Source organism: Saccostrea cucullata, unplaced genomic scaffold, assembly GCF_032062105.1.
Source record: "Saccostrea cucullata isolate Sc308-1 unplaced genomic scaffold, CSIRO_AGI_Scuc_v1 ctg14094, whole genome shotgun sequence".
Taxonomy (NCBI): Eukaryota; Metazoa; Mollusca; class Bivalvia; order Ostreida; family Ostreidae; genus Saccostrea; species Saccostrea cuccullata.
In genome coordinates this window covers 1-11,124 of record NW_026919254.1, presented here as the reverse complement: position 1 = coordinate 11,124, position 11,124 = coordinate 1, and the positions used below count along the sequence as shown (strand labels likewise).

At 34.9% G+C, this 11,124-nt stretch overlaps 2 protein-coding genes across 2 annotated transcripts; one reads left to right on the top strand and one right to left on the bottom strand.

Annotated features, from left to right (window-relative positions):
• The first annotated feature begins 2,173 nt into the window (after positions 1 to 2,173).
• On the top strand, positions 2,174 to 7,761 carry LOC134283220 (metaxin-1-like). The gene is made up of 8 exons (XM_062765671.1): positions 2,174 to 2,311; positions 3,502 to 3,571; positions 3,878 to 3,954; positions 4,269 to 4,361; positions 4,623 to 4,802; positions 4,981 to 5,057; positions 5,293 to 5,450; positions 7,220 to 7,761. The coding sequence occupies exons 1-8, from the start codon at positions 2,228 to 2,230 to the stop codon at positions 7,438 to 7,440; spliced, it is 960 nt and encodes a 319-aa protein (XP_062621655.1). The 5' UTR covers positions 2,174 to 2,227; the 3' UTR covers positions 7,441 to 7,761.
• Positions 7,762 to 7,771: 10 nt separating this feature from the next.
• LOC134283209 (major facilitator superfamily domain-containing protein 3-like) lies at positions 7,772 to 10,598 on the bottom strand. The gene is made up of 5 exons (XM_062765661.1): positions 10,585 to 10,598; positions 9,330 to 10,064; positions 8,942 to 9,089; positions 8,608 to 8,714; positions 7,772 to 8,514 (listed from the first exon to the last, which is right to left on the bottom strand). Exons 2-5 carry the CDS (start codon positions 10,036 to 10,038, stop codon positions 8,195 to 8,197), a joined length of 1,284 nt encoding a protein of 427 aa, XP_062621645.1. The 5' UTR covers positions 10,039 to 10,064; positions 10,585 to 10,598; the 3' UTR covers positions 7,772 to 8,194.
• Between the last annotated feature and the right edge of the window lie 526 nt (positions 10,599 to 11,124).

Here is an 11,124-nt window from a genome sequence, read left to right as displayed (position 1 = left end):
ATTTAACAGTTGTTAACTATAATTTACGAATGCTATGCAGCTAATACAAGTTTATCTGTCTGTAATAGAACGTTAACAATAGATTTTGTTGATAAACATATATATACATGTATATATATAGATTCAAGTTTGTAAACTATAATTTAAGATCATTAACTATAGTTAAGAGTTGTAAACCATAGTTTACAAATCGTGAAACTATATTTATCAGATCGTTAACTATAGTTTAGTGAAACTGTATTTATCAGATAATCTATGTCTTGCAATCGCAAATGATTGTTTTCGGTATAAGTATAGTTTACGGTTGTGAAACATAGAATATCGCGTTAACTATGGTTTACAGAAGTAAAATATAGATTAACGTTGTTAACTATATAGTTTACAGTCTGTAAACTATAGTTTACAATTGATAAACCTAGTTTATCGACTGTGAAACTATGTTTAGCTCATTTTTGTGAATTTGGCGTGCCATAAATAGCTATGGCTTGAACTAGTTTTACAATGTATAATTGCTTAAAAAAATGTAAATTTACCAGGCTCTTTTGTGGTTTCCATTGCTTGTAAAGAACTTTGTGCTATATCACCAGTAGTATCTTCAACTCCTTCTAAAAATTGAAATGGAAAGAGTCTCTCGACCATTAGTGGTAGACAAATATTCGCAGCATACGGAGACAGCCGACCTTCTGTTTGAATTTATTGGGTAAAAAAAATAATAGACATCAATCTTACAAAATACAATTCAAGCTTTCAGTGATTTTTCTACACTCAATTTAGGTCTGAATATTGACCCTTTCCCCTCTCAAAAATTACCGATTTTTTCCCAATTTTGAACTGCTTTTTTCCCCCAAAATCAAAGCATATTGATTTGATTATATTGAATTTTTTATGTTCGACTTATCTAAAATGGAACCCTATTGTTTTTGGTCATTCGTACGCTTAAAATAATGGTGAAAAACAGCAGTTTATTAGTGTGTTTGTAGGACTTGGATTTAAATCGATCTAGACTGGCCTGCCTGTCTGATATCCGATATGCATGAGCACAGCGAGGCGGTGCGAAGTGCCACTCGCATACCGAACTAAATAGACTAACATGTACAAACAGAGGAAATTCACGTTAAAATCTGCAAAATATTTCAAGAAATTTTTATGAGTCCAGGTAATAATAATAATCCTTTGCAGTGCATGGCAACATGGTGGCTAAAACATAGCAACGATTTACTTGAAAAAAATTACAAACAATGATTTAATGCAATCTCCATACCACAAAAGTATCGTTTGCGTCCTATGCCAACAGGACTCTTTATCTGACATCATATTTTCGTCACTTTAACAGTTCGGGTATTTTTCGATTTTGTCGGAAACTTTCCGAGAAGTTTGGAATCTCGATCCTGATGCTTGGGAAGTGATTTCTTTTAATTGTTTTGTTTTCTTCTTTCTTCTTTCTTTTTCTTGAATGATAGGCAGTACATGTGTAGGTTTATGATTGTACAGAACTGCGCTCGCCCCAACGGTCACACCATAAAACATATAAAAGCTACGCAGGTAATTCTACCTGCGTAGCTAAATCTAGTGATTGTAGTGAACCTGTTCAACAAGTGAATATGTAAGATCACCAAGTGTGGACGCCGGACGGTAGATGACAAGATGCAGAGTTATTTTATAGATGAATCCAGTGCATCAGACACCTTTTAAGGAACCTGCATACCTTTACTCTTTCACATATTCAATAGGTATTCATGTTTATAACCCAATGCCTAAGACAAGGACCTGTGATCACATCCTAAGCCATTCTTACCTTTCAGTCTGCGAGTTCTTTTCACAAATTTGAAATATTTTCTGTCGGTTACATCTTATGAAACCAAACCAGCATAACTGTCATTTGAATGAAAGGTGTACAAAGTCATATTTCCGATAAAACGGATAAAGTAGCAATTGTTATTATTCCAACAACCGCCATTTTCACACCGGATAATAATAGAGAGCTATAGTACTTAAAATTAAACCGTGTCAAATCCGTATAAAATGTGTAGAATGGTTATGGGTTTTCAGAAGACTTAAATTTTAATTATTAAATACGTATATACTTAAACTATGTTTTGAATCCTCCAAATTATTTTTATATCATTCAAGCGTAATTATAGTTGGAAATATCGAAACCCCTTTAGCTCGAAATTTTCAGGATTGCATTGTCTAAAATTTTGTCAACCCGCATGTCCTCCACCACAGAATGGCAGACGAAATAAAAACATTAGAAATATGGTCGGGGGACTGGGGCTTACCTTCGATTGATTATAAATGTTTAGCTGTCAAGGTAATACCCAAAAAATGGAATAGTTATTTTGTTTTTCTTAATTGGATGTCATCTATTTATGAAAATATGTATTTTGAAATAATAAGGTTTTTTACAGCTGTTCAGTGCCTGTGCAGTACAATGACTGCATTTAACTTTGCAGCTAGACAAACCTAAGTAGCTTTATTAGCTACTTGATGATCGTGTTAAGTTATTTTAATTCAAGCTTTCACAAGTTTGCTTATTAAAATAATGTGCCAGGTGAACGATGTGGCCCACAGGCCTATTTTTAATCATTATTTTACTGATAATTCTCTCCTATTTGGTGAGCATGTAGCTAATTTTTCCCAATTTAAAAGGAATGTGTTGTATCTTTAAAACAAACAAATAAAACCCAGGTGAGAAAATTAACAATTCTCAACCATGACAGTGATACTCATATGGGTTCAATCTCCCTTGGCCAGCTAGCTCTGTTGGTAGAGCACCTGACTGGACTTTCTTGGGGTCTGTATTTGGCTCATGGTCTCATCAGTCCCATTTTTTCCTCTCCTGTTAGAGATTTTGTGCTGTTGACTTCCCTTGGACTTGCAGGTGAAGCCGAGATAGTGTCCTTGGGTTAAGACCTTTAAATAGCAAGGAGTGTGGCTTTCAATTGGGGTTGATTGCATGTGGCCATTTAGCTCAGTTGGTAATCTTAGATTTTTCTTACTCTAACCCCTGCTTTTTAAATTGTGACGTGCAGGAAAGAGTCATAGCGGAGGCCATATTGAAAAGTGAGAATTCAGCGACAACAACTGTTTAAATGCTATTGCCATTGAAACAGACAAATGAGGCATCATACGAGAAGGAGACTTTATTCAAGTGATGCTCCATTTGTCAGCGACAAAGTCATTTAAATGGCGATAACATCCTTTATATGATGATTAAGTTGTAGAGGAATCACCCATTTACTGATTTCTTGTGTATCAGAAGTTAGATCAGCAAAATGAAGTTGTAGAAGGTAAGGCAGAGTTGCGACACCAGCTGGTGTCGCTGAATTCCCACTTTTCAAAATGGCCTCCGCTCTGACTCTCAATAATAATAATAAATAAACATATTTATGATAGGTATATAAAGCTATGTAGAAATTAATGTAACAGTAACACATAAGTGTAAATGTAGTGATTATACCGAATCTACCATGGTTGATTTCTGCTCTTCTATTTTTACAGGCATACTGCAAGTTTTCAGGAATACCAGTAAAAGTTATACCAAGAAGTAATCCATTGAGATCACCATCTGGTATAAAACTTAAGATCATTGGCCATCATTTAAGCAAATTGTTTGTTCTGCCTGCCTTTCATGTCATTTGTTGAAATTGCCAGAGCAGGCTTCACCTTGAGACTCCACAAAGCTGAGGGTAGGCAGCATTTACACCAAGTTTCAGCCCCTCCCCAAAAAAGTGCAAGTGTTTTATACCCTTCATTTGAAACAAAATGGTAGATTAAAGAAGGTGTATTGCTGCCTTACCCTTGCTTTAAATGTTTGATATTTTCGTATGTACAGCTTTACCATAGGATTTCACTTGAATAACTTTTTTTTTTGCAGGTAAGTTGCCTGTTTTCAAGGATGGAGACACAGTAAAATCCGATGTTATAAGCATTTACAATTACTTAAAAGAACAGGTATTTAAATATTTTACAATAATAAACATTATGTATACTATTTAAATACTGTAATGGAGGCATATTGAATGTTAATTCAACTTTTATTTCTGCTCGAAATTGTACTAGCTGTGGATATTAACATATCGAGAGAGAAAAATTAATACAAAGGAACAGTTTATGTTAGTGTATTGATTGTGCTAATAACTTGTATATAGAACTGAAATATAAATGAATTTGTTAAACATAAATTTTAAAAACAATTGAACTTTATTGATTCACTTTTATTGGTTTTATGAATTACAATTTGTGCATGTACTTAACAATTTTTTCAGAATTGTGGAAATGATGTATCGTTATCCAGGAGGATTCAAGCAGATAACAAAGCTTTCGTTCATTTCCTGGAAGAAAAATTAAAACCTGCATTTGTAAGTCTTGTTTCTCCTTTATAGTTACACCTTTCTAGATGTTGCTACCCCTGTCTGTCACTCTGTCTGTTTCACTCATTTTTCTCTGCAGAATTTCTCATACATTTTTTTTTTTGTTACATGTATGTTCGTTTCCTTTCACTTCCTTAGCAAGGAAGTTTCAAATAATTGATTAAAACAAAATTGTAGGCAAGAGGAATTATTTCACACTGACAAATCTATTCTATGAATGATACCCCTGTATTTGTATATTACATGTAGTTACACAGTTGGTGGGTAGATGCCCAGGCGTACACGGAGACCACTCGACCACTCTATGCCAGAATGTGTGGGTTTCCACTCAGCCTCTATGTACCACAGAAAATGATGTCCTCAGCTACAGACTCTGTGTACACACCACTCACGAAGCCAGATCTGACTGAACAGGAGATTGACAAACTGGTACAAGTCATCTCAGCATTTATATTTAATTCTGAACGTTTTATTCCAATTATTTCACTGTGTCATCTTTAATAAAAAGTGATGTAAAATTATCTGCTAAACAAAGCAAATCCTTTGATATGCTCACAGAGATTGCCACTTAAAGTAGTGACAAAATCAAATATTTTTTATTTTATAGATATATAAAGAAGCTAAAGAATGTATAAATCATCTGTCCTACAAACTGGGAGAACAAGACTTTTTCTTTGGAGATATGTAAATACAATTTTATACACATAAAAATTAGATTAACATTACTTTTATTTACAATTCCTAGTACATACAGTTTAAAGGTCATGAACCCTCAGAAAAGATTGATAAGACTCATATACATGTACCTGGGTACATTTACTTGTACAACTATTCCCTCACTTCAAAAAATAAAGAATTTTATCGAAATAAGAACATACAGTCACAGTCTCAATTACATAAGTCACACAATTTCTTTCAGTCCCACATCATTAGATGCCATGGTATTTGGATACATTGCTCCTCTTATAAAGGGACCACTGACTAACAACCAACTGGTCATACATATCAAGAACTGTCCAAACCTCTGTAACCATACTGACAGAATATTATCCAGGTTCTTTCCACAGTCTCAAGAGGGTAAGTTCACAAATACATGAAACGTTGCTTTGTTTCAAGTTTGGTTTGTATAATGGCTATTACATGTATCAGGTTTTATAGCTGCAGAACTTTTATTAAGCATTATGATTTTATATTTAAGTCTTTGACCATAATGCTACAGATCCCATAATGCAAATATTGTGCAATTTATGGCACAGGGTTTTCTGTGCAGTTCTGGAGAATTTCTTCACTTTTCAGCATTGGTCAATAAACTACCTTTAAGTCACTCCCCAATTCCAGACACATTCCGGAACCAATCTGTATACTTTATCCACCATCTAATCCTTTGTAGTCATCTCTACAGACCAATAAACTATCTTGTTTTGAATTTTTTGTTGGTTGGGAGAATATTCAAAACAAACGAGTTTATTTGTCTGTAGAGATGATTATAAAGGTTTAGAAGGTGGATAAAATAAACAGGTGTCACCGGGTTTACAGGTGCGTGAAAGTCAGTTGAGGCTGACTTTTCACCACCTGATTTGGCATCCAACGCACAAAACCCACTGTTCACTTGGAATATACTTCATGCATTTCCTTAACTTATAGAATTCGAGGAAAAAATTCCTACAAAGAGGGGGAATATGACACCGGGTTCACAGGTGCTTAAAAGTTAGTCAATATATTGCAGAGCTGCCAACCCTTATGATTTTGGCGTAAGTCTTCTGAAATTAGCATCCAAAATACGCCTTACGATTTCTTTTTATATTTTTTCGATTTCTTTTTTTCTCAATCAAAGTTTATAATACCGGAATTTTCATAACCGGCTGTCTACAGATTCTACTATTATAATTAAATATTCATAATCCTTACAACACTTTTTGTATCATCGTTTCGATTTTAGATGGCCGATCGCATTCATGTCAATGTTTTAAAGTGAACAAAATGGAAACATTCCTCAAATTGCTCCAATTTCATGTCCATTTACAAAACAAGTTCAGCGGCAGGGGGCCTAAGCAGTCCCCGGACCACACCTTACTATTTTTTATTTCAGAATGTTGGCAGCTCTGATATCAGGACTCAGTAGCTCAGTGGATAGAGCACTGGCACGGTACGCCAGAGGCCCTGGGTTTGAGTCCCGGTCGAGACGTGACTTTTAAATGTAGTTGACTCACCAAAGCTGGAAAATGGAGGAATTCTCCCCAACTGTGAACAGAAAATCTTGCGCCGTAAATTGCACCTTTTTTGCATTACAGGATCTGTAGCGTTATTGTCAAATACAGTACAAACATAAGGCTACAGTTAGACTGAAAATTTTGCCTGGAGACTAAAGATTATATTTTTACCTGTATGTATACGTGAATTTTATGCTCCCTTTAAAGGAGGAAGGGCATATTGCTTTATTATCAAAAGAATATCTATGTCAAGTTCTGTTTATGATGGAGCAATTTTTGACAGAGTTATGCCCCTTGCACTTGGAAAAAATCATATAACTTGCAGTTTACATTCAATTTTATTGCATGTCCAGAGGTGGGGGGGGGGGGGGGGAGCATAAGTGTTTCACAAACATCTCGTTATATATTTAGCTCATATTTTGAATCCCCTTCACCCAACAATAATTTCTATTAAGTTCAGCTGAAAGTGTCCCATTCTGGAAAAGGATGAAAATGTGAGAAGTTTATGAAGTCGACATAGACAGACAATAGACAAATTCCGAGCAGAATATCTCACATAACCTATAATCTTAAGTGAGCTAAAATTAAGTTTGATTACCAGATATCATGTAAATTATACATGTAAATAAATTTCAGAAATGGAGAGGATAAAGAAGAAAGAGCAAGAAAAAAGTGAGGCACTAAAGAAAGATGCACTGGACTTTCCAAACAAAACTCGCAATATGATTTTGGCAGGAATATTTGCCTTGTCAGCAATGATGGCCTTTGCGTATTCTTCAGGAGTTGTAAGAATACAAGACAATACAAATGATCCAGATTTTGAGGGGGAGGATGAGGGAGATGACGGGGATGCTTGATCTGTGTGTTTACCACAATAAATAAGATAACCTGTCATAATAAGTTATAAACTGTATGTCCAAAAGACAGGTTAAAAAATTATTTTACAACCTTTGTGATTTACTATGTTATTGCAAGACTGTTCTTTGTGATAAAATTTTTTGGCATTACATGTATATGTATACCAAGTAAATCACAATGCAGTTTGTTATACTAATATTGTATCCATGACTGCTTAAATGTTTAATACAGGTATTTCAATAATTTATAAATGTGCAGTGCTTAGGAATGGTAGTATGTATGAAAATGCATTACAAATAAAAAGAAAGGGTAATTTTCAATGCTCGTCTTTGCTTTATTTTAAATATAAATCACACAATAATATACACGTACATGTATGTAAAAGATGTTGTGTCCTTCGTTTTGGGTTATCGATATTAATGGTTTTTGGCTAATAAAATTGCTTTACTTCAAAAAGGTATGTTACTGTATACAGGGAAGTTTTTCGCCCATTTTATTTTGGCCCCTTTCGCCCTAACCTCGGGCGAATTTAGAAGGGGTGGATTCAAAGAATACAGTATAATTTCTTAAACAAAACTGTGACTTGTCATATTTAAAATGGGGCAAAATTGTTTGCTAGTGTGAAAGGGTAAAAATAAAGCGGGCGAAAATAACCCTGTATACAGTATTTGAGATCAAGGAATTTTAAAATTTTTTTCACTAACTGTCATGATCACAACAAGCATACACACACAATCAAAATAAATTATGAAATCATTCATTTTTCTTTATGGTCAATTCTACTTCACTTTTAATCAGTTCTTCTGGACACTGTTGAATAAACAGGATGGCCATGACTGATAACACGAGAAACATTATAAACACATATTCATATCCTATAGCATCAGTGATCGATCCTAGAACCACGGAAAACGCTAGCTTCCCTAGCACCTCCAAAGTAGCCAATGTTGTGTAATGGCTGGCCTGTACATAATCAGGCGCCTTCTTGGAGCACTGCATCATCAGAGTAAAAGTGGCGGTAGTCACAATTCCACTGGTTAACAACATCAGGCACATAGAAATAATGGCAAGAACTAAAAAAAGATGTATATTAACATTATACAGTGTAAGAAGATACAGTTATTTCTTAATGGTGTATTAAAACAATCAAATATGTTTATACATACCAAAACAGACCTGACTCTTGTCTACCCAGGAAAATATAACCAAAGTTGTAAATAACATCGGGATAAGTCTGAATGCACATATATCATGCAGAACTAATGCAGTCATTCTGAAAGGGAATTTTTTCATCCATTATTATGAATGGTGTTACATTTGTCTTTCACTCCAACTTAGTATTTTTTTCTGCAATATACTGTAGTCTGTTCCTTTGGAAGAGACACAAACTGAATTTCTTACATTGTAACTTGAGTGTTTTGGGTGAATGAACTTGAATCAAACTTGCGATTTTCATGTACATGTGTTTAATCAAACTAGATGTAGCAGTAACTGTTTTACCTGCTGGTAGACACAATGCCTCCCCCAACAATGGAACCCAGTATAGAGAGCACCTGTCCCACCACACCAGTCCAAAATCCAACGGAAGAGGCTGTTATACCCTTGTCTAGCAGAAATAAGGGCAGCATGCTTAAGGCCCCTTGTTCTCCTAAAGTCAATGTAATGTGCAATAATATTATATTACATATATACAGTAAGGCATAGCAACTTTGCTTGTTTCTATTCAAGGAAAGAAGATAATTTTGGATGAATTTTTGTTCAAAATGCATATAAAATGTTCTTATGAAATTGATGCAGAATTTACACTAGCTTTTAAAAGAAGGGGGTGGGGGGTTTAAATTGTCCTTTGTAAATAAACTGTTTAATTCTATCAGAAAAAGATACTTACCTAGTTTATAAACTAGAACAAAACCAATCATCCACCATGTACCTGGTGACTGGAAAATTTCTATAAAATGCTGTATAAACCATGACTTTTCAGGCTTCTCATCTAAGGTCTCCTTTTTATTGGCTGTTTTATCCTTTGAATCTTTTTTGTTTTTGTCATTGTCAGTGGATGGAACAAGGACGGCAACATTCATCAATGAGATCACATACACAAAGGCAAGACTAAAGAGTAAATAAGACCATTCAAAGTAGTCACTAAGCCAAATTAGTACACCACCCCCAAATATAGAACCTAACTTATACCCAACAACTTGTGCGATATTTCCATATCCAAGTTCTGCTTCAGATAAAACATGAATAGCAATCCCATCCACTGCAATATCCTGAGTCGATGTTAGAAGATTAAAAAGGAACAGCACAACTGCCAGAGGTACGATTGTTTTAGGGGGTGTAAAGGCACCTGTCAAACAGGTAAAGATCAGTCCCACCATACTCCACGCTAGCCATGACTTCTTACTTCCATACTTGTCCACAAAAGGTGCCCATAGGGCTTTCAACATCCACGGTGTAAGGAGAAGTTTGAACAAGCTGATGTCTGTCAATGACATCCCATGTGAACGAAAATATACGGGAAGAAATCGTGCTTGTAAGCCATATGGCAGTCCTTGAATGAAGTACAGGCATGTTAAAAAAATAACATTCTCAAACATCCTGTTATGAATGTACCTCGGATTGCCTGAAAAAAAGTTTTATTAACCGATTAAAATATTTTTATACAGATACATGTATACTATATTGTATTTGCAAAGTACTTAGGAGATGACCATTTGAATCTGAAGGAGGGGGGTCCGAATCAGATTATTTATTTCCAATAAGATCAAGAACAGACTGCTACTCGTATGTATTTATTTTTTCATTACAAAAAAATCGGACAAACAAAAGAAGTCCAAAATTAGTGGGAGGGGGTTGGTGGGGTAATAGCACCTGTTCAGGGACATATTATTTATTTTCTTGGCAGTCGAGGACAGATTATCTATTTTCAACATTTTCGAGGACATATTATTTATTTCCAAAAATTACCCTTCCCCCTTCGGAATGAAATGGTCGCCCCCTTACCAGAGACATACAAGCTATTTATGTCTCTCTAAAATCTAAATCTAATTTAAAATTAGCCACACGATCCGAAATTACATCTTTAAACTAAATTTACAGAAAACACACACAAATAAAGATAAGGTCAACAAACGCTAACTTACTAGCCTTACTACTAAACTAGTAACACGCTACTTTCTGTTTTCAATCATGTTTCATAGATATTCGAGATCGAAAACAACAACCGATTTTAATATAACAATAACTCGGCATTAAATATATCAGACACAATTTTTAAAGTCAGTTGATAACAATATATTTCCATGTCTCTGTGATAACTTTTTGATAGTTAGCGGAATTTATTTCTTGATAAGTCTATCGGAATGTAAATTAGGCGGTTCAATAGGCCAGGGGCTAAGTTCCAAATCGAGTGGAAATAAGTAGCAAGTGAAAAGTAAAATAGCTTTCCTAAACTATTTGTATCAATTTGGAATTTTCCAATCTATTTTAAAGACCAACGTAGAGAAAAAATATCCTGATATTCATCCGGAAGGTAACGTGCAGGTAAGGTGTCATATTGCTAGATTTTTTGAGAAAGCTTTCGACAGGTCCCCCACCAACGCCTCCTGTACAAGCTGAGCTATTTAAGGAACCCCTGTCAGTTAGGAGAGTATGCCAGGGCATCAACAATATGGGAAACATGG

What these genes read in the sequence shown, in the direction of transcription:
- LOC134283209 (XM_062765661.1), bottom strand. Translation starts at nt 10,038, where the DNA reads ATGTTTGAGAATGTTATTTTTTTAACATGCCTGTACTTCATTCAAGGA. An exon ending in TGTTCTAGTTTATAAACTAG is followed by an intron (nt 9,090 to 9,329) that starts GTAAGTATCTTT and finishes CATTGACTTTAG; the next exon opens with GAGAACAAGGGGCCTTAAGC. An exon ending in GGCATTGTGTCTACCAGCAG is followed by an intron (nt 8,715 to 8,941) that starts GTAAAACAGTTA and finishes ATTCCCTTTCAG; the next exon opens with AATGACTGCATTAGTTCTGC.
- LOC134283220 (XM_062765671.1), top strand. Translation starts at nt 2,228, where the DNA reads ATGGCAGACGAAATAAAAACATTAGAAATATGGTCGGGGGACTGGGGC. An exon ending in ACAATTACTTAAAAGAACAG is followed by an intron (nt 3,955 to 4,268) that starts GTATTTAAATAT and finishes CAATTTTTTCAG; the next exon opens with AATTGTGGAAATGATGTATC. An exon ending in AACAGGAGATTGACAAACTG is followed by an intron (nt 4,803 to 4,980) that starts GTACAAGTCATC and finishes TTTATTTTATAG; the next exon opens with ATATATAAAGAAGCTAAAGA.